The sequence below is a fragment of the Syngnathus floridae genome, chromosome 1 (genome assembly GCF_059516105.1).
Source record: "Syngnathus floridae isolate MCC-2025c chromosome 1, RoL_Sflo_1.0, whole genome shotgun sequence".
Lineage (NCBI taxonomy): Eukaryota > Metazoa > Chordata > Actinopteri > Syngnathiformes > Syngnathidae > Syngnathus > Syngnathus floridae.
In genome coordinates, this window is record NC_142413.1 from 18251605 (window position 1) to 18278488 (window position 26884).

Consider the following 26884-nt stretch of genomic DNA (forward strand, 5'->3'; position numbering starts at 1 on the left):
ATTTTACCTACTTTGCATTATTCAATGCATGATAAGGAAATACAATAGACTTTACTCTTAATGGACCAACATACCCACAAATGAGCCGAAAGGTACCAAGTGATGTAAGCACTATAATGTTGAGTTAAAAGCTGAAGTTGCAAGTTACAAAAACAGACAAAATACACTCATGAGAAGTTTCATTAAATTTGCTTTGACACAGCCAAAACGTTTCTATTTTTTTTTGTTTTTTATAAAGTATAAAAAGAAAAAAGGAAGTGAGGTTTACACAAATGACCAGCATGGGCCCAAAGTGTGATATGTAATAGTTAATGCAGAAGACCAGCAAAAGGTTGCTCCTTTTGCTTTAGCACTTGTCTCCAAAAGTCACACGTGCAGTTAGATGTCAAACAAGAAAGAAAGCAAATAATCAATACTCTTACCTCGCCAGAAATGTGCCTCCTGTCAGGGAGCACCAGCGTGTTGGCATGGCTGCCCGGTACTATGGTGGAGCCGATACTCATTCTGGGTCCAACTAACATGTAGCGTTTGTCTCCCGATCTGTACTGGATACTGTGACACAGCGTGCCATCATAATTGGTTTCTTGCAGATATTTGGAAGTGTATTCGGTGGATTTGGAGCACTGCATTGCGATCAGCACGATGATGCTGATGACAAAAAGGAGCGACACCGAGCCCAAAGTGATCATCAGGTAAAAAGTCACATTGTCCTCCTCGTCCACCGTGGCCACACTTTTCACGTCGGAAGCCGCAAAAGCCTCTTTGGGCTCCACTAGTTTGACGGTCACGGTAGCCGTCGCCGAGAGCGACACATTGCCGTTGTCTTTGACCAGGATGAGCAGGCCGTGCTCGGCCTCGTCCGTCTCCGTCAAGGAGCGAAGTGTTCTGATCTGGCCCGTGTAGCGGTCCAAAGAAAACAGACTGTGGTCGCTGACTCGCTGCAGTGAAAATAGCAACCAGCCATTATAGCCGATGTCGGCGTCGTAGGCTCGGACTTTGGTCACCAAGTCTCCCGCTTTGATGTTGCGGGGAATCTCCTCCACACCTTGGGCAGAACCGTTGGAGCTGACTGGATAAAGGATGACTGGAGTGTTGTCGTTCTGATCCAGAATGAACACCTTCACTGTAACGTTGCTGCTCAGGGGAGGACTCCCACCATCCGTGGCCACCACTTGGAACTGGAATCTTTTCAATGTCTCAAAGTCAAAACTTTTTAAAGCAGAAATTTGTCCATTCTCAGAATTAATGTTCAGGAAAGATGCAATGTCATTGGTTTTCCCATATCTCATTATTTGATATGAAATGGCAGCATTTTCATCCATGTCTTTGTCTGTTGCAGTTACGGAGAATACAGATGTTCCCGCAATGTTGTTTTCTAAAAGATAAAATTCTAGTGGTGTTTGTTCAAATTGTGGGCTATTATCATTTACGTCAGCCACTTGAATGTTTAGCGTTTTAAACGCAGATAAAGGAGGCTGACCACAATCTATAGCTTTAATTGTTAACTCATAATGTGAGACATCCTCTCGATCTAAAAATGTTTTCGTGACAACCGAGTAAGTGTTCTCCTTGTAAGATGGCTTTAATTCAAATGGTACGTTATTTGTTATTTGTGAAATAATTTTAGCATTCACGCCTGAGTCTTTATCTGTGAGACTGATGAGGGATATAACTGTACCGGGTTTGGAATCTTCAGGCACTTTATTTGACAGTGAAGTCACCTCAATTTGTGGAGCATTATCATTGACATCTTTTATCTTTATTATAATTCTGCATTCACCTGTCAGCGGAGGTGTCCCTTTATCTGATGCATCAACATCCAGCTCATAAATGTCATTTTCTTCATAATCAATTTTTCCTTTCACACGAATCTCTCCAGTTCCTTTATCCAGTTCAAACATGCTATAGACGTCTCTATTTAACGTTTTTGAAAAAATGTATTCAATTTCTCCATTAGTTCCTTCATCCGGATCTGTTGCATTCATTTGAAATATGGCTGTGCCAATTTTAATATTTTCTGCTATTGTAACTTCATAAATATCCTGGGTAAAAATGGGTCTATTATCATTGATGTCAAGGACAACAATGGAAACATTTAGAGTGCCTGAAAGTGGAGGTTTACCTCCATCCACCGCTGTGACCAGCAACCAATGTTTGTCCTTCTGCTCCCTGTCCAGAGATTTCTTCAGCACCAAAAATGGAACCTTCCCCGCATCGCTTTGCCGGATATTGACTTCAAAATGATCATTTTGCGTCAATGTATACGTTCGGATGGAGTTGACGCCCGCGTCTGGATCCCGGGCCGTGTGCAATTGAAACCTCCTCCCTGGCAAAGTGTGTTCTGCTATTTCGAATGTCTGCTCGGCTTCAGGGAAGCTCGGAGAATGGTCGTTCACGTCGGCGATTTCCACCAACACATAGTGGATTTCAAGTGGGTTTTCCACAAGGATTTTGAGCTCCATGAGACAAGCAGCACCGCCCTGGCACAGCTCCTCTCTGTCAATATGTTTGTTCACGTACAGAGCTCCATTGTTCTGATTTACCTCAAAAATAGCCTCCTTGGATCCAGACACCACGCGGAACCGTCGATCAGTCAAGCTGCTGATGTCCAACCCGAGATCCTTGGCAATGTTTCCCACCACCGTTCCGTCTTTAACCTCCTCAGGAACAGAATACCTAATCTGAGCCCAAACATGCTCTCCAAACAAAAGCAGCAGAGCCACATAAAAGCCAAACCAGGGGCTTCCCTTTTCCCAGTTAGTACCATTCCCCATCATTATCCAAAACAAAAGAGAACACTGTTACAGGACCAGACACGTTCGATCGGACACACTGCAGCATTTGATCTGCTCTGCTTCCTTTGCCATCCAGACAAAAGACACGCAAGAGGAGCACCAAAGCTGTTTGTGGTATCATGATGTCATAGCGACACCAAGAGGTAGCAAATATGAACTGATTTTACTACGTCTTCAGTATTTCCACAAATATCACCTGATCGCACTACACAGTTTTCTGCAGTGAGGAGAAGAGAAAATAAGCCCCATTCTCTCAAAACAATAAAAGCTAAAACTACATTCATTTCATAAAATGAGGCCAAGTCTCTCAATAACATAAAATCATGAAATGATTCAGAACTCATACAAAAAAATATAATTTTGCTAAACGGCAAGATTGGTGGTAGTTTATTGCACAACATGCACACAAATATCGCAATGTCAATACACATAAAATTCTATGCACACACAATGTTTTTTTGTAATGCAGTGTTGCTAAAATCATAATAATACTTCAATAATATACAACTCACTATTTTTGTTAAAAAAAAAATCGGAAACATGAAAGTTACACCATATAAAGTACAATATAATGCCCCGGATCAGACAGACTGTAGCACAATTAAGTATGGTATATACTTTGGGAGCTAGAGCCTTGCTTTAAAAATTAACCAAACTAAATTAACTGGCAGGCAGTCAGGAACTTGAAAAGGTAGGTTGGTAGGTTTTCTAATCCGTAAATAAATAAAAAAAAAAGAACGTGAACTGTCGAAGCCACAACTCCAGTGCTATCCAAACAACTCTGACAAAATGCTTCTCAAATTGCAGACCCCTATTTCCATTTCTCTACAGATGCACACAAAACTACTACAGCGTCCTAAACACTACAAATTCTACGCACACAATGACTTTTGTATTCTAAGGCCACACAAATGATATTTGAGAAGCATGTGTATGACACTCCCTCAATACGTTTATTAAAAAAATCCAAAAACAAAAGTACACCTGTTTTAATTACAAAATACTATGTCTTGGATTCCATATAGTAATTGCACAAAATTGGTCTTATGCAGTCAAAAAGATACAACCTCTGTATTTCATGAAATTGACTTATCACTAGAGTGGGTGTGCCAAGCCCCCAACGGCTGAACTAGTACAAGTGTTTGTTATCTCGGACTGATTAGGGATGCTTTGGAATATGTAAGGGTTAAGAGCAAGAGAATAAAGTGCCAAAAAAATAACTCAACTGAGATCCAAGCATTTCAGATCATGTTGTTTGAGGAAAGGTGAGGTCAAACATCAGACCACCAATTGTATGACAATGAGAGCAAGTGCCATAGTGCATCCAGCAAAGTCAGCAAAAAGAATAGATCAAGGTAGATATTGACAGGAAAAATGTCTTTCAGAAAGCACATGAAATAAAATAAAAAACAAAAGTAGAAAGAAAGAAATTTTTTTGTTGTCTTACCTCGCCAGAAGTGTGTCTCCTGTCAGGGAGCACCAGCGTGTTGGCGTGGCTGCCCGGGACTATGGTGGAGCCGATACTCATTCGGGGTCCAACTAACATGTAGCGTTTGTCTCCCGATCTGTACTGGATGCTGTGACACAGCGTGCCATCATAATTGGTTTCTTGCAGATATTTGGAAGTGTACTCGCTGGATTTGGAGCATTGCATGGCGATCAGCACGATGATGCTGATGACAAAAAGGAGCGACACCGAGCCCAAAGTGATCATTAGGTAAAAAGTCACATTGTCCTCCTCGTCCACCGTGGCTGCACTCTTCACGTCAGAAGCCGCAAAAGCCTCTTTGGGCTCCACCAGTTTGACGGTCACGGTAGCCGTCGCCGAGAGCGACACGTTGCCGTTGTCTTTGACCAGGATGAGCAGGCGGTGCTCGGCCTCGTCCGTCTCCGTCAAGGAGCGAAGAGTTCTGATCTGGCCCGTGTAGCGGTCCAAAGAAAACATACTGTGGTCACTGACTCGCTGCAGCGAAAAGAGTAACCAGCCGTTATAGCCGATGTCGGCGTCATAGGCTCGCACTTTGGTCACCAAGTCTCCTGCTTTCATGTTGCGTGGAATCTCCTCCACACCTTGGGCAGAACCGTTGGAGCTGACTGGATACAGGATGACTGGAGCGTTGTCGTTCTGATCCAGAATGAACACCTTGACTGTCACGTTGCTGCTCAGGGGAAGACTCCCACCATCTGTGGCCACCACATGGAACTGGAAATTTTTCACCTTCTCAAAGTCAAAACTTTTCAGAGCTGAAATTTGTCCATTTTCAGAGTTAATGCTTAGAAAAGATGTGATGTCAGTATGGCCGCCCTGTCTCACCATATGATAAGACACCGCAGCATTATCGTCTAAGTCTTTATCGAAGGCACTGACTGAAAAGATAGAAGCGCCCGGTTCGTTGTTTTCCGTCAGATATAACTCCAAAGGATTTTGTGGGAATTCAGGGATGTTATCATTTACATCTTTGACTTGGATGCTTACAGTTTTGAGTGTGGAAAGGGGGGGTTCACCACAGTCCGTGGCTGTGATTGAAATGTGATACTTTGATTGTGTTTCTCTGTCTAAACTGTCTTTTGTTACTAAGGAATACATATTTTCCTTGAATGACGGCTTTAATTCAAGCGGGACATTTTCTGTCAGACTGCAGATAACTTTACCATTCAGGCCGGAATCAATATCAGTGATACTGATGAGCGCAATCACAGTCCCGTGGTTTGCATCCTCAGGGACCATGCTAGTAATTGATGTCACTTCGATCTCAGGTTTATTATCGTTGACATCTTGAATCTTTATGATGACTCTGCAATCTGTTGTCATGGGAGGCTGACCTTTGTCAGAGGCCTGCACATCCAACTTGAAAACATTGTTTGTCTCAAAGTCAATTTGCCCATCAACCCGAATTTCACCCGACTTTTTATCCAGACTGAAAAGACGCCCCACCTCTGTATTCATGTCCCCCCGAAATTCGTATTCCACCTCCCCATTTGCTCCCTCATCCAGGTCAGTGGCTTGCACTTTTATTACAGTGGTACCTAAGACAGCATTTTCTTGCAATTCAACAGAATAAACCTCTTTAGAGAAAATTGGTCGATTATCATTATTGTCAAGCACCTGAATGGTCACATTTATGTTTGCAGATTTTAACGGTGTCCCTCCATCAATAGCAGACAAAACTAGGCTATGGTTAATTTTCTGTTCCCTGTCGAGCTGCCTTTGTAACACTAAAAAGGGGATTTTATCTTCACCCCTATCCCGAATTTCAAGTTGAAAGTAGTCATTCTGACTTAGTTTATATCGTTGGATTGAATTAATTCCAACATCTGGGTCTCTTGCACCCGGTAATTGAATCCTTGCACCAGATAAAGTATTTTCTGCAATTTCTATCATTTGTTCCTTTTCTGCAAAGCTGGGTGCGTGGTCGTTGGCATCAGTCACCTCCACGGAGACATAGTGGATCTCCAGTGGGTTCTCAACCACAATTTTGAGATCCATCACACAGACAGCGTTCCTGTCGCACAGCTGCTCGCGATCGAGGCGTTTGTGCACCAAAAGAAGCCCATTGTTCGGGTTTACCTCAAACAGTGCGTCCTGTGCGCCGGACACAATACGAAACCTCCTGCTCGTCAAAGTGCCGACATCGAGGCCCAAATCTTTTGCAACATTCCCAACAACAGATCCCACCTTAAGCTCTTCTAGAGTGGAGTATTTCAGCTGGGCCGAAACCAGCTCCCCGTAACAAAGCAGCAGGGAAAAAAGCACAGGGCACGTCCAATGCATATTTATCCGTCTTCTTCCTTTATCTTCGGTCGAGTAAATCAATTAAAATACCATGTTTAAATAGCAATGGATATTTACTGAATGCATCCCGAGGTTAGAAACAAAGGAACACGCTCGGTCAGACAGCGAAAGCTCCACGTCCAAACCCGAGCGATTGAATTTTGAGTCCAGCAATGACGCTATTTTAATAAAAAGAAATCTTGACGCACCATCCACGTTTTAACACTGACGCCTAGTGGACACTCATGCGCAGCAATTTAAAAGCATATAAGTGCAGACAATCATATGGAACCACACTGAGTCATATTGAGAGGTGTTTCTCTTACCTTGGCCCTTTGTCACGTAGCTCTAAAAAATAAGGTGACCAAAAAATTGTACTATGTCTCGTTGCAGCCCACTCCACTTCAAATGTCACGAAATAAATAATTAATACCTCAATAAGAGTGACCAGCAAAGTAGAAGATGATTGTCTTTTATAAGGAAAATAGCATTATATATTTTTTGATAATCAGTCTAACACTATCAATAATGGGCAAAGATACCAAATCCACATTTGCTTTGCATATAAAAACAACAACAAAGTAGTGTATGAACCAGCTGTGTTGGTCTTTTTTGTCACACAGCAAGTGAGCAATGCGAACCGATCACTGAAATTCACTAGAAAATTGTATGTTCAGCACCACAGACAGCGCAAGACATTGCATGAGTGACGAAGTAGAATCCAACAGCATTCACACAATTCACACAAAGACCATGCACACTGTAACATATTCAGAGGAGTTTCTATTATCGTGACTCTCTGTCACGCTTAGCTATAGTATTAATAAGAAAAATAAGGTGAACAAATATATCTCAGTTTAAGCCCACTCCACTGCAATCCAAACCTGACGTCACTAAATGAATACTTCTACAAAGGTGACCATCAAAGTAGAAGAGAGTTGTCTTTTTAAAAGGTAGATTGCAAAACATGGCTTTAGTGGGTAGAAGGAATAAAGATGCCAAATCCACATTTGCTTTGAATATGGAAATAACAACTACAACAACAACAACAACAACAGCCACAACAACAAAGTAGTGTACAAACCAGCTACTGTGTTTGTTACAGAGCCATTGAGGAATGCACACTTTTCGGTAATATAGATCATACGTTCAAGACCACAGACAGGCCCTGGCTTTGCATTACTGATGAAGAACACAATCATTCACATAATTGATTTAATAATAACATAGCTGGCTTAACGTCAGTACGGTTTGTCTGTGCATGATAAGTAGAAACAGATTAAAAGAAAAAAAAATGACAAAAGTGACAACAAAAAAACCCATCAAAAATCGGTCTTACCTCGCCAGAAGTGTGTCGCCTGTCAGGAAGCACTAGAGTGTTTGCGTGGCTGCCCGGGACTATGGTGGAGCCGATACTCATTCGGGGTCCAACTAACATGTAGCGTTTGTCTCCCGATCTGTACTGGATGCTGTGACACAGCGTGCCATCATAATTGGTTTCTTGCAGATATTTGGAAGTGTACTCGGTGGATTTGGAGCACTGCATGGCGATCAGCACCACGATACTGATGACAAAAAGTAGTGACACCGACCCCAAAGTGATCATGAGGTAAAAAGTCACATTGTCCTCCTCGTCCACTGTGGCTGCACTTTTCACGTCGGAAGCTGCAAAAGCCTCTTTGGGTTCCACGAGTTTGACGGTCACGGTAGCCGTCGCCGAGAGCGACACGTTGCCGTTGTCTTTGACCAGGATGAGCAGGCGGTGCTCGGCCTCGTCCGTCTCCGTCAAGGAGCGAAGTGTTCTGATCTGGCCCGTGTAGCGGTCCAAAGAAAACAGACTGTGGTCGCTGACTCGCTGCAGCGAAAAGAGCAACCAGCCATTATAGCCGATGTCGGCGTCGTAGGCTCGGACTTTGGTCACCAAGTCTCCCGCTTTGATGTTGCGGGGAATCTCCTCCACACCTTGGGCAGAACCGTTGGAGCTGACTGGATACAGGATGACTGGAGCGTTGTCGTTCTGATCCAGAATGAACACCTTGACTGTCACGTTGCTGCTCAGGGGAAGACTCCCACCATCTGTGGCCACCACATGGAACTGGAAACTTTTCACCGTCTCAAAGTCAAAACTTTTCAAAGCTGAAATTTGTCCATTTTCAGAGTTAATGCTTAGAAAAGATGTGATGTCAGTATGGCCACCCTGTCTTACCATATGATAAGACACCGCAGCATTATCGTCTAAGTCCTTATCAAAGGCACTGACTGAAAAGACAGAAGCGCCCGGTTCGTTGTTTTCCGTCAGATATAACTCCAAAGGATTTTGTGGGAATTCTGGGATGTTATCGTTTACATCTTTGACTAGGATACTTACAGTTTTGATTGTGGAAAGTGGGGGTTCACCACAGTCCATGGCTGTGATTGAAATATCATATTTTGATTTTGTTTCTCTGTCTAAACTGTCTTTTGTTACTAAGGAATACATATTTTCCTTGAATGACGGCTTTAATTCAAGCGGGACATTTTCTGTCAGACTGCAGATAACTTTACCATTCGGGCCGGAATCAATATCAATGATACTGACGAGCGCAATCACAGTCCCGTGTTTTGCATCCTCAGGGACCATGCTAGTAATTGATGTCACTTCGATCTCAGGTTTATTATCGTTGACATCTTGAATCTTTATGATGACTCGGCAGTCTGTTGTCATTGGAGGCTGACCTTTGTCAGAGGCCTGCACATCCAACTTGAAAACATTGTTTGTCTCAAAGTCAATTTGCCCATCAACTCGAATTTCACCCGACTTTTTATCTAGACTGAAAAGACGCCTCACCTCTGTATTCATGTCCCCCCGAAATTCGTATTCCACCTCCCCATTAGCTCCCTCATCCAGGTCAGTGGCTTGCACTTTTATTACACTGGTGCCCAATGGAACATTTTCTTGCAACATAACAGAATATCCTTCCGTTGAAAAAATGGGTCGATTATCATTGATATCAAGAACACGTATAGTCACATTAAGGTGCGCAGATTTAGATGGTGTCCCTCCATCTATAGCAGACAAAATTAGTCTATGGTTAAATTTCTCTTCCCTGTCTAACAGTTTTTGCAGCACTAAAAATGGAATTTTATCATCATCTCTATCTCGAATTTCAATTTGAAAATGTTCATTCTGACTTAGTTTATAACGTTGGATTGAATTAATTCCAACATCTGGGTCTCTTGCGCCCGGTAATTGAATCCTTGCACCAGATAAAGTATTTTCTGCAATTTCTATCATTTGTTCCTTTTCTGCAAAGCTGGGTGCATGGTCGTTGGCATCAGTCACCTCCACGGAGACGTAGTGGATCTCCAGTGGGTTCTCAACCACAATTTTGAGATCCATCACACAGACAGCGTTCCTGTCGCACAGCTGCTCGCGATCGAGGCGTTTGTGCACCAAAAGAAGCCCATTGTTCGGGTTTACCTCAAACAGTGCGTCCTGTGCGCCGGACACAATGCGAAACCTCCTGCTTGTTAAAGTGCCGACGTCGAGGCCCAAATCTTTTGCAACATTCCCAACAACAGATCCCACCTTAAGCTCTTCTAGAGTGGAGTATTTCAGCTGGGCCGAAACCAGCTCCCCGTAACAAAGCAGCAGGGAAAAAAGCACAGGGCGCGTCCAATGCATATTTATCCGTCTTCTTCCTTTATCTTCGTTGGAGTAAAACAATCAAAATACCATGTATAAATAGCAATGGATATTTTCTGAATGCATCCCGTGGTTAGAAACAAAGCAACACGCTCGGTCAGACAGCGAAAGCTCCACGTCCAAACCCGAGCGATTGAATTTAGAGTCCAGCAATGACGCTCTTTTAATAAGAAGAAATCTTGACGCACCATCCACGTTTTAACACTGACGCCTAGTGGACACTCATGCGCAGCAATTTAAAAGCATATAATTGCAGACAAGCATATGGAACCACACTGTGTCATATTGAGAGGTATTTTTGCTAACTTGGCCCGCTGTCACGTCGCTCTAAAAAATATGATGGCCAAAAAATAAAAGATGCCAAATCCACATTTGCTTTGCATATGAAAACAACGACAAAGTAGTGTATGAACCAGCTGGGTTAGGCTTTTTTGTCACACAGCAAGTAAAGAATGCTTACCGATCGCTGAGATTTGCTGGAAAATGTTATGTTCAGCACCACAGACAGCGTCAGACGTTGCATGAGTAGACTCCATCACCATTCACACAATTCACACAGACCTTGCACACTGCAGCATATTCAGAGGAGTTTATATTATCGTGACTCTCTGTCACACTTAGGTAAAGCATTAACAAAAAAATAAGGTGAAAAAATCAATTTAATCCCACTCCACTGCAATCTAAGCCAGACGTCACTAAATGAATACCTCTACAAGAGTGAGCATCAAAGCAGAAGAGAATTGTTTTTTTAAAAGGTAGGTTGCAAAACATGGCTTTAGTGGGTAGAAGGGATAAAGACGCCAAATCCACATTTGCTTTGCATATGGAAATAACAACAACAGCAACAACAACAAAGTAGTGTAGAAACCTTCTACTGTGTTTGTTACAGAGCCAGTGAGGAATGCGTACTTCTCGGTCATATAGGTGTATACACGTGCCACTGACATACGTTCAAGACCACAGACAAGCCCTGGCTTTGCATTACCGATGAAGAAAAAAACGTAATTGGTTTAACTGGCTAAACATCAATACAGTTTGTCCATACATGATAACTGGAAACAGATGAAAAGAAAAAAAATGACAAAAGTGACAAAAAAAGAATAGAAAGAAAATCATCAAAAATAGGTCTTACCTCCCCAGAAGTATTTCTCCTGTCAGGGAGCACCAGAGTGTTTGCGTGGCTGCCGGAGACTATGGTGGAGCCGATACTCATTCGGGGTCCAACTAACATGTAGCGTTTGTCTCCCGATCTGTACTGAATGCTGTGACACAGCGTGCCATCATAATTGGTTTCTTGCAGATATTTGGAAGTGTATTCGGTGGATTTGGAGCACTGCAGGGCGATCAGCACCACGATGCTGATGACAAAAAGGAGCGACACCGACCCCAAAGTGATCATCAGGTAAAAAGTCACGTTGTCCTCCTCATCCACCGTGGCTGCATTTTTCACGTCGGAAGCCGCAAAAGCCTCTTTGGGCTCCACGAGTTTGACGGTCACGGTAGCTGTCGCCGAGAGCGACACGTTGCCGTTGTCTTTGACCAGGATGAGCAAGCGGTGCTCGGCCTCGTCCGTCTCAGTCAGGGAGCGAAGTGTTCTGATCTGGCCCGTGTAGCGGTCCAAAGAAAACAGACTGTGGTCGCTGACTCGCAGCAGCGAAAAGAGCAACCAGCCGTTATAGCCGATGTCGGCGTCGTAGGCTCGGACTTTGGTCACCAAGTCTCCTGCTTTGATGTTGCGGGGAATCTCCTCCACACCTTGTGCGGAACCGTTGGAGCTAACCGGATACAGGATGACTGGAGTGTTGTCATTCTGATCCAGAATGAACACCTTGATTGTCACGTTGCTGCTCAGGGGAGGACTCCCACCATCGGTGACCCCCACTTGGAACTGGAAACTTTTCAGCGTCTCAAAGTCAAAACTTTTTAGAGCTGATATTTCACCATTCTCAGGGTTGATGTTTAGAAATGTTGACATTTGAACTTGGCTTCCTTGTCCTCTGTTAATGTGATAAGTCAGCGCCGCGTTGTCATTCAGGTCTTTATCAAATGCAGTGACAGAAAAAATGGATTTCCCTGGCTCGTTATTTTCCAGCAAATAAAGCTGGATTGGACTGTGCAAGAATGTCGGAATATTATCATTAACGTCTGACACGTCGACATGCAGATTTTTAAAAGTGGACAGAGGAGGCTGACCACAGTCTGTAGCTGTGATTGTGATGTGATATTCCGCCACTAATTCACGATCCAGTCTGTCTTTCAGAATCAGCGAATACATGTTGTCTTGAAATGATGGTTTTAATTCAAATGGGACATTTTCTGAGAGACTACATTTGACTTTTCCGTTCAAGCCGACGTCTTTGTCGGCAATGCTAATAAGGGAAATGACAGTCCCAGGTTTTGAATCCTCTGCTACTGTTTTGGAAAGAGATGTCACGTCTATTTCAGGTTGGTTGTCATTTTCGTCAAGTATTTTTATGATCACTCGGCAATAGGTGCTCAATGGTGGGTGTCCTTTGTCTGTGGCGTGGACATCTAATTTGTAAACATCTACCTTCTCAAAATCAATTTGGCCCTTCACCCTTATTTCTCCAGTGTTTTTATCCAAACTGAACATTTCATACATTTTGGAATCTAGTTGTCCTCCAAAGTAATATTCAATTTCCTTGTTTAATCCATCATCTAAATCGGTTGCTTCGACCTGAATGATGCTTGTGTCAGGCTTCACGTTTTCAGATAAAGTTACAGAATAGACATCTTGCGAAAATGTGGGATGGTTATCATTTGAATCCAGCACTTTCACTGTGACGTTGAGAGTTCCTGATCTTGGTGGATTTCCACCGTCAACTGCACTGAGAACAAGTCTGTGCTTAGAATGTTTTTCTCGGTCCAGAGACTTTTGTAATACCAAAAATGGCACCTTGTCCTCGCCTATTTCTCTAATTTGTGCACTAAAATATTCATTGATATTTAATTTATACACACGCACTGTATTTGTGACAACATCGGGGTCGCGTGCATTTGGTAACTGAAAGCGTCTACCCGGAAGTGTGGACTCGGCTATTTCCAAAATGAATTCTTCGTCTTGAAAAGTGGGTGAATTGTCATTAATATCTATAATTTCTACGATGACGTGATGTATTTCCATGGGGTTCTCAGCGACTAATTTCAGATTAACTAAGCACGGTGAGACGCCCTCACATAGCTCCTCTCTGTTGATGGTTTTACTCACAAAGAGGACGCCATTGTTCACATTTACCTCAAACTGAGCCCCCTCTGTGCCTGATACAATGCGAAAATGTCTCTCCACCAAGGTGGTGATGTCCAATCCCAGATCCTTGGCGACATTCCCCACCATCGTTCCCACTTTGACTTCCTCGGCGATGGAATATTTGATCTGCGCTGCAACCTGCTCCAGACAAACCAATACGATGCAGAGAAAGAGACCTCGCCTTTGTCCTACTGCTCCCATCGTCTCAGCTTGGATTATAGCATCTAAATCCTGATTCCACTCCAAAAAAGTGAGGACTCCAAATAATAAAATTATTTCTCTTCAAAGTATTCCAAAATAAAAATGGATCCAGGACTCATCTGACAACAACAACCACCTCTGTTGAAGGTTCCATCTCCTCTGATGCCTTGGACAAAACGGTTCTTGAAGGGGAAGGACCAGCTAACACTTATCACTGTATGATGATATGACACTGCCACCTAGTGGTTGTTATTTTTTATGAGCACAAGATTAACAGCCCTATAAAATGTGCACCAGTGTGCACGTGAGTTGCTGTTCTGTAGTTCTTGTCCCACACAAAGACAAACTTTCTCTGCAATTATTATGGCAGAACTCACTGAGGTTTGTCTATCATGGTCAATTTGAAGAATTTATTGGATGCTCTACAATAAATACTGCACAATCCCCTATTAATGCATTGGTTTTGATTTAAAAGGAGAACCATTAAGTTCTTAGGTCTCTCAAATACGAACAATACAACAGACGGCAGCCTTCGGAACGGTACATTGTGTGCGACATATACGTAAATAGAGAATGAACTTGAAAAATACACTTAGTTTTAATGTTACACTCCAGCAAACACCACTCATAAACACAACACGCAACAGTCCAATCACACTACTATGCAGCCGCAGTGAGATAGACACGCAGAAACCATGAAATATTGCTGCTATAAATAAACCATACCTGTTAAAAATAAATTGAAAAAGTCAATAGAAAAAAACCATCATAAAATGTGCCATTTACCTCCTTTTATGTAGAATGGCATTCGTGGACTATTTGGAGTTTAAGATCAGGGGATGTTTGACAATATTTGCCATTTTTCACATGTCGTGAGTGTTGTTGTTAGTCACCTAAATGTTGAACAGAGGCTGTGATTTATCGAAGTCAAATTCCTTGTTTGGCACGCTCAAACATGGCGAATAAAAACTCTTGAATCTTGAATTGTAGAATGCTCAAAGCTTGTATACCGCTCTTCTCAAAGTGAACTTTAACGATGCTCAAAAATCACAGCAGCTGAAAGCTTGATAAAGACATGATTGCGGATCTTAAATAGCATCAGGATAACCATCAGGATTCAGAAACTACAGAATTCCAACATCTAAAACAACTTACTGTCAGTCCAAAAATCCTTTAGTCAATGTATACAGAACAACATTCATTGATGCTGTTACCAGGCAACAATTGTAATATGCATAAAGATGCGCATACAGAACTTAGTAATTAGGGCAAACATCACATCTATTGTAATAAGTATTCACCAAGGTAAAAAAAAATGTCTTTCTTACCTCACCAGAAGCATGTCTCCTGTCAGGGAGCACCAGCGTGTTTGCGTGGCTGCCCGGGACAACGGTGGAGCCGATACTCATTCGGGGTCCAACTAACATGTAGCGTTTGTCTCCTGATCTGTACTGGATGCTGTGACACAGCGTGCCATCATAATTGGTTTCTTGCAGATATTTGGAAGTGTACTCACTGGATTTGGAGCACTGCATGGCGATCAGCACGATGATGCTGATGACAAAAAGGAGCGACACCGCACCCAAAGTGACCATCAGGTAAAAAGTCACACTGTCCTCCTCGTCCACCGTGGCCGCACTTTTCACGTCGGAAGCCGCAAAAGCCTCTTTGGGTTCCACGAGTTTGACGGTCACCGTGGCCGTCGCAGAGAGCGACACGTTGCCGTTGTCTTTGACCAGGACCAGCAGGCGATGCTCGGCCTCATCCGTCTCCGTCAAGGAGCGAAGTGTTCTGATCTGGCCCGTGTAGCGGTCCAAAGAAAACAGACTGTGGTCGCTGACTCGCTGCAGCGAAAAGAGCAACCAGCCGTTATAGCCGATGTCGGCGTCGTAGGCTCGCACTTTGGTCACCAAGTCTCCCCCTTTGATGTTGCGGGGAATCTCCTCCACACCTTGGGCAGAACCGTTGGAGCTGACTGGATACAGGATGACTGGAGCATTGTCGTTCTGATCCAGGATGAACACCTTTACTGTCACGTTGCTGCTCAGAGGAGGACTCCCTCCATCGGTGGCCACCACTTGGAACTGGAAACTTTTCAGCGTCTCAAAGTCAAAACTTTTTAGGGCTGATATATGTCCATTCTCTGAATTGATGTTTAGGAATGACATAATGTCATTCCGGTTTCCCTCTCTCACAATATGATATGAAATAGCTGCATTGTTATTTATGTCTTTGTCTGTTGCACTGACTTGGAAAATGGAATTCCCAGCTGCATTGTTCTCTGTTAAATAAAACTCAATTGGGTTCTGTTCAAAGTGTGGACTGTTATCATTCACATCTGATATCTGAATCTTGAGAGATTTTACAGCTGATAAAGGAGGCTCACCGGAGTCAGTGGCTTTTATTGTGATTTCATAATGAGACACCTTCTCTCTGTCCAAAAATTCTTTAGTCACCACTGAAAAGATGTTTTCTTTGTAGGATGGCTTTAATTCAAAAGGAACACCATTCGTTATGGTGGAGATAATTTTGCCATTAATACCCGAGTCTTTATCCTTCACACTAATGAGGGAAATAACTGTACCAGGTTTGGAATCTTCAGGCACAGTATTTGAAAGTGACGTCACTTCTATTTCTGGAACATTATCATTCATGTCTCTTATCTTTATAATGACTCTGCACTCACCTGTCAGAGGTGGTGTTGCCCTGTCCGATGCTTCAATGTCTAGTTTATAAATGTCATTTTCTTCATAGTCTATTTTACCTTTTACTCTAATCACCCCTGTTGACTTTTCCACTTCAAAAACACTGTAAACGTTTTTCTTTAATGTCTTTGCAAGGCTATATTCAATTTCCCCATTAATACCTTCATCCGGGTCTGTACCGTTTATTTTAAATATTGAAGTACCAATCGGGATATTTTCTGCTATTGTAATTTCATAAATATCCTGGCTAAAAATTGGTCTATTGTCATTGATGTCAAGGACATGTATGGACACATTTAGAGTTCCCGACCGTGGAGGTTTCCCTCCATCCACCGCGGTGAGTACCAGCGAGTGTTTTGCCTTTTTTTCACGGTCCAGAGATTTCTTCAGGACCAAAAATGGAATTTTATCTTCATCACTCTGGCGGACATCCACTTCAAAATGTTCATTTAACGTCAAAGTGTACGCTCGGATGGAGTTGATCCCTGCGTCAGGATCATGCGCAGCATGCAGCTGGAATCGTTTACCAGGCAACGTGTGCTCGGCTATTTCAAACGTTTGCTCTTTTTCAATAAAAACGGGGGAGTGGTCGTTCACATCGGTAATTTCTACAACGACATAATGTATTTCCAAAGGGTTTTCCACGATGACTTTAAGCTCAAATAGGCAGGCGCCGCTGCCCTGACACGAGTCATCTCTGTCTATTCTCTTGTTCACGTACAACACCCCATTGTGCTGATTTACCTCAAAGAAGGCCTCCTTCGATTCGGATACCACTCGGAACCGCCGACCAACCAGTGAGCTTATATCAAGGCCCAGATCCTTTGCAATATTCCCAACAATAGTTCCGTCTTTAACCTCCTCGGCAATGGAGTAGCGAATTTCTCCCAAAGCCCGTCGTCCAAGCAACAGAAGCAAAGCAAATGGAAAAAGCGCACTGGCCTCCATCTCCCGACAGCAAAATGTACCTTCTTAAAATTGCGATGAAAAATTATTTAAATCCAAGTCATTTCTGTACCAATTATGACGCCGCTCCAGCACACTGTAAGTGGACCGTAGTTGAAATGCCGCCCGGATTTTGTCAGGCTCAAACAAAAGATATCCAGGGGAGGGACGTTGTCCATGATTTTTAATGTGATACTGACACCAAGAGGACAGACTGGCAGGCTGCTTGGGAGCCATTAACAATTTTATCATAAAAAAAAAAAAACGGCTTTACACCTGCGTTTCAACCAAATACAGTAGAAAATAAATCGTCAGACAGTTACAAATCTGCACCCGCTCAAGGTATGTGAATAATTCGATTCAAAGGGTAGGCTATTTATAAACAACATGATTCAGGTAAAACGGAACATATACACGCCACCTACCGTGACGATAAACTACAAGCCCCACGATGCACCGCTATGCACTGCGCTTAGACGACATCCGTCACGCTTGTGACAATTGTTTCAAGCCGTTTATTTGAGTATGTAACAATTACGGTGAAACCCAAAATAAGCAGAAAACGGGGGAAAAAATATGTTGCAGACACCCTTGAAAATGCCTAGTTAAATTTTGAACCAACCTAGGAAGTTGGGTCAATATTAATAATAAATATCGCAATACAAACAAATGTTCTATTTAGTTTTTCTTTTCAACTTAAACGTTCAGTTAATACAAAATTAAATTTGTATGAAGAAAAACGGGATGTGGCAAGTTATGAAGAGTCGACATGGATAATAGGCTACTTTCATTTGTTACATGCGCATGTATTATGCCGCTGTGTTTTGGGGGTAAAATAAAGCCCCATCTGACAACTAGCACGCCTCTTCAGCCCTTTTCCACCACGCCGACAAACCGAATACTTGCAGGACCGAGACGTGCAACCAGCAAGGATGAGCCATGTTCAAATGCGGTCAGGTCGCTCTTAAAAATAATGATCCAATACTACATACAATAGCTTCTTCCTTCTCCTTTTTTGAACATGTTGATTTATGTGCCTCATTTGGCATAACATGAAATTATGTGAAAATGTGAAAAAATGATTTTGTGTTTGGTCGATCTCATGTTCAAAAATAAATTTCACTTCACTTCACATCACATTCAAAAAGAATGTGTACATAATGTGTACATAATGCCTACACACTTTTCTGACTTAGCTCAAAGCAATCTCCAAAGCTTATGTTGTGAGAAATCAAAGCTGAAAGTTACCCCACCTTTACTAAAATAAAACATTTTGACAAGCAAAATTGAGCAACACGGAAAGCAATGAAAACAAAGTGTTCTCAACTTCTTCTAAAAGAACTTATCTTTTTAAAGACAACGTGTTATTAAAAAAATTTTTGATGGACACACCACATTATTTTTTGTTCGTAATAGACGCACAAAAAGACAAAAACGAATACTTCATCACTTTTGTAAACGGCTCTAGGGTATAAAAGAGGAAATGGTCTTTCTTACCTCGCCAGAAGTGTGTCTCCTGTCAGGGAGCACCAGCGTGTTGGCGTGGCTGCCCGGTACTATGGTGGAGCCGATACTCATTCGGGGTCCAACTAACATGTAGCGTTTGTCTCCCGATCTGTACTGAATGCTGTGACACAGCGTGCCATCATAATTGGTTTCTTGCAGATATTTGGAAGTGTACTCGGTGGATTTGGAGCACTGCATGGCGATCAGCACGATGATGCTGACGACAAAAAGGAGCGACACTGAGCCCAAAGTGATCATAAGGTAAAAAGTCACATTGTCGTCCTCGTCCACCGTGGCCACACTTTTCACGTCGGAAGCCGCAAAAGCCTCTTTGGGCTCCACTAGTTTGACGGTCATGGTAGCTGTCGCCGAGAGCGACACGTTGCCGTTGTCTTTGACCAGGATGAGCAGGCGATGCTCGGCCTCGTCCGTCTCCGTCAAGGAGCGAAGTGTTCTGATCTGGCCCGTGTAGCGGTCCAAAGAAAACAGACTGTGGTCGCTGACTTGCTGCAGCGAAAAGAGCAACCAGCCATTATAGCCGATGTCGGCGTCGTAGGCTCGAACTTTGGTCACCAAGTCTCCCGCTTTGATGTTGCGGGGAATCTCTTCCACACCTTGGGCAGAACCGTTAGAGCTGACTGGATACAGGATGACTGGAGCGTTGTCGTTCTGATCTAGAATGAACACCTTCACTGTCACGTTGCTTCTCAGTGGAGGACTCCCACCATCCGTGGCCACCACTTGGAACTGGAAACTTTTCAGCGTCTCAAAGTCAAAACTTTTTAGAGCTGATATTTCACCATTCTCAGGGTTGATGTTTAAAAATGTTGACATTTTAACCTGGCTTCCTTCTCCTCTGTTAATGTGATAAGTCAGCGCTGCGTTTTCATTCAAGTCTTTGTCGAATGCAGTGACAGAGATAATGGACTTCCCTGGCACGTTATTTTCCAGCAAATAAAGTTGGATTGGACTATGCAAGAATGTCGGAATATTATCATTAACGTCTGACACGTCGACATGCAGATTTTTAAAAGTGGACAGAGGAGGCTGACCACAGTCTGTAGCTGTGATTGTGATGTCATAATCTGCCACTAATTCGCGATCCAGTCTGTCTTTCAGAATCAGCGAATACATGTTGTCTTGAAATGACGGTTTTAATTCAAATGGGACGTTTTCTGAGAGACTACATATGACTTTACCATTCAATCCGACGTCTTTGTCGGTGATGCTAATAAGAGAAATGACAGTCCCAGGTTTTGAATCTTCTGCTACCGTTTTCGACAGAGATGTCACGTCTATTTCAGGTTGGTTGTCGTTTTCGTCCACTATTCTAATTATCACTCGGCAGTCGGTGCTCATTGGAGGTTGTCCTTTGTCTGTGGCGTGGACATCTAATTTGTAAACATCTACCTTCTCAAAATCAATTTGTCCCTGCACACTTATTTCACCTGTGTTTTTATCCAAACCAAATGTTTGATATATTTTAGATTCGAGTTTTGCACCAAAATAATATTCAACTTCTCCATTTAATCCTTCATCCAAGTCAGTTGCTTCCACCTTGATAACACTTGCCCCTATTTCCACATTTTCAGATAAAGTCACGGAATGTACTTCTTGCTTAAATATTGGGTGGTTATCATTTGAGTCAAGCACTACAACTGTGACATTAAGACTTCCAGATCTTGATGGATTTCCACCATCAATTGCGGTAAGGAAAAGTCTGTGTTCACTATCCTTTTCTCTGTCCAGGGACTTTTGTAATACGAAGAAGGGAATTTTATCATCTCCTCTCTCTCTAATTTGGATATTGAAATATTCATTCGGATTTAACTTGTATGCACGCACCGTATTAATGGCAACATCTGGATCATATGCACTTGGTAATTGGAAGCGTTTTCCCGGAAGTGTGGACTCGGCTATTTCCAAAATGAATTCTTCCTCTTGAAAAGTGGGTGAATTGTCATTAATATCCATAATTTCTATGATGACGTGATGTATTTCCATGGGGTTCTCAGCGACTAATTTCAGATTAACTAAGCACGGTGAGACACCCTCACATAGCTCCTCTCTGTTGATGGTTTTACTCACAAAGAGGACGCCATTGTTCACATTTACCTCAAACTGAGCCCCCTCCGTGCCTGAAACAATGCGAAAATGTCTCTCCACCAAAGTGCTGATGTCCAATCCCAGATCCTTGGCGACATTTCCCACCACCATTCCCACTTTGACTTCCTCGGCGATGGAATATTTGATTTGTGCTGCAACCTGCTCCAGACAAACCAATGCGATGCAGAGAAAGAGACCTCGCCTTTGTCCTACTGCTCCCATCCTCCCAGCTTGGATGACAGCATCTAAATCCAAATTCCACCAAAGAAGCAAACCTTCTCAATGGCAAAATATGTAGCTTGAATGTATCCCCAAAATGTAAGGAAATATAGCAGTGAAACGACAGCAACATCCGTCTCTTCTGGAAGTAACGTCTCCTCCGATAGCTGGAACAAAACGGTTCCAGGAGGGGCAGGACGCTTCATGGTCATTGTATACTGATAAGACACTGCCACCTAGTGGTCACAGTTCACGATGGAGCTGGAGCGAAGTAAATGACTATCAAATGTGCATCAGCGTGATTTAGAGTTGCTGTCACGCCGTTTTTGTAACACTGGACAACATAAAAAAAAAAAATCTCTATAAAATTCATTTATTTAAAAGAACCCATAAGTCGTTAATCTCACTCTGTCAAAACTCTTATCCATAGATTCCTGCCCTCAAAACAATATAAACAATTCAAATCCAAACATTATTGTGTTGAATACATTCAGTTATCTATACATGTTTAAATGTATCTAATATCGACAACACAGCCGTTGGCCATTAAATTATAAATTCAACAGCAGTGGGGTTCCCGCAGTTTCAGGACCATGGACAGTGGCGAACTTGTGCCCTTCAGAGATCGTCTAAGTTTAGGGAAGTAAATGTTAGAACGTTACATGTGTACGTTCTTTGTTGCTAATGAGAGCTTATTCATTCACATATATAGGGATATAAAAAACGTTTATGGTAAACGGATGACAATTCATATATATTTGTAATGTTCCCTCTTTTATTTTATAGAACGTTGCTCATGTCCTCAACATTTCTGATTTCTGTTTGTTTGTCAGGCCTGTTCTGTTTCCCAGGGGTGGGGTTTGTGTTTACCCCCATCTATTTTTTAGCTAGTTATTTTCCAGCCCTGTTTGTTGTTAATTACAAACTCGTATTTTGTTGTCATTATTTTAATGGGCGTCCTGGGTTGTTGTTTTGTACTTTGTTTTGTTGTTGACTTCATTTGCTTAAAATTTCACAACATTCACAACAAAGCACTCGAGTCACACAACATAATGATACGTATGCACGCACAATATGTGAATGAATGAAAGAATGAATGAATCAATAAATAAATACATAAATAAATGTGGGTAAAAACATCTAATATTCTATATGTAGAGATATGGCATGGCTTTCATTGACTATTGTATTGGGCTTGTTGGCAGAAATTGCTCTAATAAATGTGAACCTTATTCACAAGGAAACATAGATGTCAAGAGCTTGATAATGAAAGAATTTTGGAAGAATTATCAAGCTACTCCCCAGAATTCAGCACCACCAACAATTGTGGATTTACTTTGTTTTCCTCAGCTACACAGCCTAAAAAAGGGACCAACGTGGTGGACGTTGGCACCAGCGAGCTCCTAGGGACCACATGAGTAGGGACTGTTGTCATCCCTCATCAGTGATGGGACAATGTGATTTTCAAAAATGTTCATTTGAAATGATCATTTGAAAATGTCATGATTGAAAATTTCACAAGTGTTGTGAGAAATAATCAATTATCAGTGACTTCACACAAATTATTGAAATAAATTATTGCTAATGACAATATTACAGGTCATTTAAGCAAAAAGGTTGGTGACACCTGGTCTAAAACATACTATTACTTCAAAGGAATGACATGATTCAGTCCCTGTTAAGATAAAAAGATCACTGCTGTTAACAGACATAAAAGTTAAATGCGGATCAAATTGCACCAACACATCAAAAGCTTTAGTGTGCACATCATGACCATATCAACACTTCACCAGAGTAAAAAATATTTTTTTCTTACCTCGCCAGAAGTGTGTCTCCTGTCAGGGAGCACCAGCGTGTTGGTGTGGCTGCCCGGTACAATGGTGGAGCCGATACTCATTCGGGGTCCAACTAACATGTAGCGTTTGTCTCCCGATCTGTACTGGATGCTGTGACACAGCGTGCCATCATAATTGGTTTCTTGCAGATATTTGGAAGTGTACTCAGTGGATTTGGAGCACTGCATGGCGATCAGCACGATGATGCTGATGACAAAAAGGAGTGATACTGATCCCAAAGTGATCATCAGGTAAAAAGTCACGTTGTCCTCCTCGTCCACCGTGGCCGCACTTTTCACATCGGAAGCCGCAAAAGCCTCTTTGGGCTCCACAAGTTTGACGGTCACGGTAGCCGTCGCTGAGAGCGACACATTGCCGTTGTCTTTGACCAGGATGAGCAAGCGGTGCTCGGCCTCGTCCGTCTCCGTCAAGGAGCGTAGTGTTCTGATCTGGCCTGTGTAGCGGTCCAAAGAAAACAGACTGTGGTCGCTGACTCGCTGCAGCGAAAAGAGCAACCAGCCGTTATAGCCGATGTCAGCGTCGTAGGCTCGGACTTTGGTCACCAAGTCTCCCGCTTTGATGTTGCGGGGAATCTCCTCCACACCTTGGGCAGAACCGTTGGAGCTGACCGGATACAGGATGACTGGAGCGTTGTCGTTCTGATCCAGAATGAACACTTTCACGGTCACGTTGCTGCTCAGAGGAGGACTCCCACCATCGGTGGCCACCACTTGAAACCGGAAACTTTTTAACGTCTCAAAGTCAAAACTTTTTAAAGCTGAAATTGTACCAGTGCCCTCATGAATGTTCAAAAATGATGTCACACTTTCACTTTTCCGTTGGAGTGAGTATGTCACAGCTGCATTAGCTTCCCCATCTGCATCGTTGGCGCTTACAGAAAACAAAGACACTCCTGCATTGTTGTTTTCCAGCACATAAAAAGTATATGGGCTTTCAGTGAATAAAGGCCTATTATCATTCACATCCAGCACATCTACACAAATGACCTGAGTCGAGGACATAGGGGGTGTCCCTAAATCTTTTGCTGTTATCGTTATATCATACACATGCTCCCTCTCTTTGTCTAAATAGTCCTTTGTGACGAGAGAGTATGATTGTCCATCTGGAGATGACTTGAGGGCAAAGGGCAAGTTTTCTGGCAGGCTGCAGACCACCTGTCCATTCACACCTGCATCCATATCGTGAACGCCCACCAGCGCCACCACTGTACCAAGGGGGGCGTCCTCTGCAATACGACTCACCAATGAGGTGATGTCTATTTTGGGCCGGTTGTCGTTCACATCCTCCACTCGGACTACCACGTTGCATTGTGTGGACAGCGACACCGCGCCTTTGTCCGCAGCAAGTACCTTTATCTCATAGACTTGTCTCTCTTCAAAATCGAGATCTTCTTTTACTGTTAGTTCTCCAGTTTTTTTATTCAACTCAAATGGCATGCTGGTTAGTCCTCTTAATTTGCTCCGTAAAGAATATTCAATCTCACCGTTCAATCCCTCATCTGAGTCTGACGCTTTCACTGTCAGCAAATATGTCCCCACTGGTGCATTTTCCTTCACACTGATGGAGTATTTCTGATATTCACATACTGGCGCGTTATCATTTATGTCAGATATGATAACGGTGATGTTAACCGTACCTGTTTTAGGTGGTTTGCCCCCATCTGCAGCTGTTAACAATAATTGGTGCTGTGCTGCGTTTTCTCTATCCAAAGGTCGCTGTAGCACAAGAAAAGGCACCTTCCCCTCCTCACCAAAGTCTTCAGTTTCGAGGTGAAAAAATGGGTTGTGGTTTAGCCTGTACATCTGGACAGAATTCAAGCCAACGTCCAAGTCTTGGGCTCCCTCCACTTGGAGTTTGGATCCAACCACAGTCGACTCCAGCACCTCTAAAGTGCAGTTATCGTCAAGGAATCTTGGCGAGTTATCATTCACATCCAGGACCTCAACAAGGATTTGATGCATCTCCAGAGGGTTTTCTACGACAATTTTGAGATTAGCGATGCATGGCACGCTGTTCCCACACAGGTCCTCCCGGTCTAATCTCTGGTGGACAGATAGAACACCATCTTTCTGGTTTACCTTGAATTGCTCCTGCTTTGTTCCTGACACCACACGGAGGTTTCTCTCCAGCAGCCTCCCGATTTCCAGTCCTAGGTCCTTGGCGACATTTCCAACTACTGTTCCCGCTTTTACTTCCTCTTGGATTGAATATCTTACTTGAGCAGAGATTCCTTCTGGGTAAATAACTACCAGCAGTGGCAAACACAAAGAAATCCACGTCTCCGGCCATTGTCCTCCGATGCCGCATCTTGCCATTGTTAATCAGGGATGATTGCTAACCACAGCTATAAAATTTCCCTTGTAGGCTATATTCCCAGTATTTCATAACTGATTACAAGCAAAAACTCAGGAGCATAATCATTCTTTGCGGAACAACGATCGCTGTCTCGTCCACTCGTCCACCTCTGTCGGTCGACGGTGAAGTGAGAATAATGACGCTCCTCACGCCCATTCCCGTTATATAGTCAAACAGCGCGGCCTACTGTCAACAATATGAAATTGCGGCGTGCGAAAATAATGTATTCAACTATTTCATGTTGCCTAACACTCCATGTTCTTAAGGTCAAGTTTGTATATAAACATGAAGCCGTGGTAGTAAAAAATTAAATTGAGCCCATCCCATTTTGACTCTATTCAAATCCTACAGTTCTTTGATGAACATGTTTATACACGTCCTTTGAATGCACTTTTATTCATGATTCACATCATTTGTGTCTATGTTTTTGACATCTAACTGGTCCTATTTATATAGTGTGAAACAGGATTGAAGCCCTTATAAGTAATTCTTGACCAATCTTGACAAAGAATGTTGACGTTGCAGTGCAATAACTTGGGCCGAATGACAGCTATTCACGTTATTAGGTAGATAATAAGTTTGAGCTTCGGGAACTTGGATTTGTTAAGCACCTAAAAAAAAGGGTCTAATAGAATTTACATTATGTTTACTTAACAGGGTGAATTTGTAATTTTACATCTGGTCAGAAAAAAACGACCTCAATAGATAAAGGGTTAGTGTCATGATTTATGCTTTATCTACAGTGTATTTCTTGTGATTTGTTTTCTTGTCCTGTCTTGCTTGTTTGATCTTGGATTTCTACTTTTATGTAATGTTTTATTTCCTGGTCTTTTGTTTTTTTCAGAACATTCGATGTGTTTTTGATTACGCGTTTTCCACAGTACTGCCAGTTTTCTTGGAAGTAAATTATTTTGTTGAATACATTCAGTCCTTAATTACCTCACCAACCATGACACAATAGAGAGTTGCAGTTAAGTTAAGACCCCAAGTTTTACAAAACAAACAAAAACAAAACAGCTAAGATGACAGATGTTTTCATAATGGGTGTTTTATTCACTTTGAGTAAAAAAAACAAAAAATGTTTTCATGATGACAGAAAAGGCACTTGAAACCATGGAAATCTACTTTTATGTAACCATTATTTATCACGGTAAAGCAATTGAGAGCAGATTCGCAATTGTACTGCCCCCTGGCAACAATGAAAATCTTGCCAACCGAGATGAGGTTGTCAATATGTTGTGAGGTTGTGTATGACATACAGTTAAATATTTCGAATTTGTCACTCCTATTTCTATCAATGGTGTTATATAAGTATTATTTTACCCACACATTTATTCCCAAACCTGGGACCTTGATAAGGAGAATAGGGACCCAAAATTGATGGATGGATCTACTCCTAATAAGAGTGTCAGGACAGACCGACCGACAGAAGTCCACTTGGAAAAGGTTAAAATTCTGACCGTGAGCCTCC

The 26884-nt window shown here is 42.5% G+C and overlaps 2 protein-coding genes and 1 pseudogene across 6 annotated transcripts in view; all 3 read right to left on the minus strand.

Moving 5' to 3' along the window:
- The window catches only part of LOC148404390 (protocadherin alpha-C2-like), a 135679-nt gene extending 119032 nt beyond the window's left edge, over positions 1-16647 (minus strand). The window contains exon 1 of one of the 5 annotated variants that reach the window (XM_088380791.1): positions 15050-16647. In XM_088380791.1, coding sequence (XP_088236917.1) covers positions 15050-16375 — 1326 coding nt within the window. In that variant the 5' untranslated portion in view covers positions 16376-16647. Of the gene's footprint in view, positions 1-422; positions 2839-4242; positions 6568-7906; positions 10368-11384; positions 13861-15049 lie in introns of those variants that run through there. The other 4 variants (XM_088380750.1, XM_088380766.1, XM_088380759.1 and 1 more) reach the window with 4 other exon arrangements.
- A 2188-nt stretch (positions 16648-18835) lies between these two features.
- On the minus strand, positions 18836-21331 carry LOC148404391 (protocadherin alpha-8 pseudogene; annotated as a pseudogene).
- A 1563-nt stretch (positions 21332-22894) lies between these two features.
- On the minus strand, positions 22895-25522 carry LOC148404392 (protocadherin alpha-8-like). The gene is made up of 2 exons (XM_088395924.1): positions 23019-25522; positions 22895-22900 (listed from the first exon to the last, which is right to left on the minus strand). Exons 1-2 carry the CDS (start codon positions 25371-25373, stop codon positions 22895-22897), a joined length of 2361 nt encoding a protein of 786 aa, XP_088252050.1. The 5' UTR covers positions 25374-25522.
- Between the last annotated feature and the right edge of the window lie 1362 nt (positions 25523-26884).

Bases quoted from the DNA above. Each gene is read 5' to 3' on its own strand.
- LOC148404392 (XM_088395924.1), bottom strand. From the start codon at position 25,373: ATGGCAAGATGCGGCATCGGAGGACAATGGCCGGAGACGTGGATTTCT.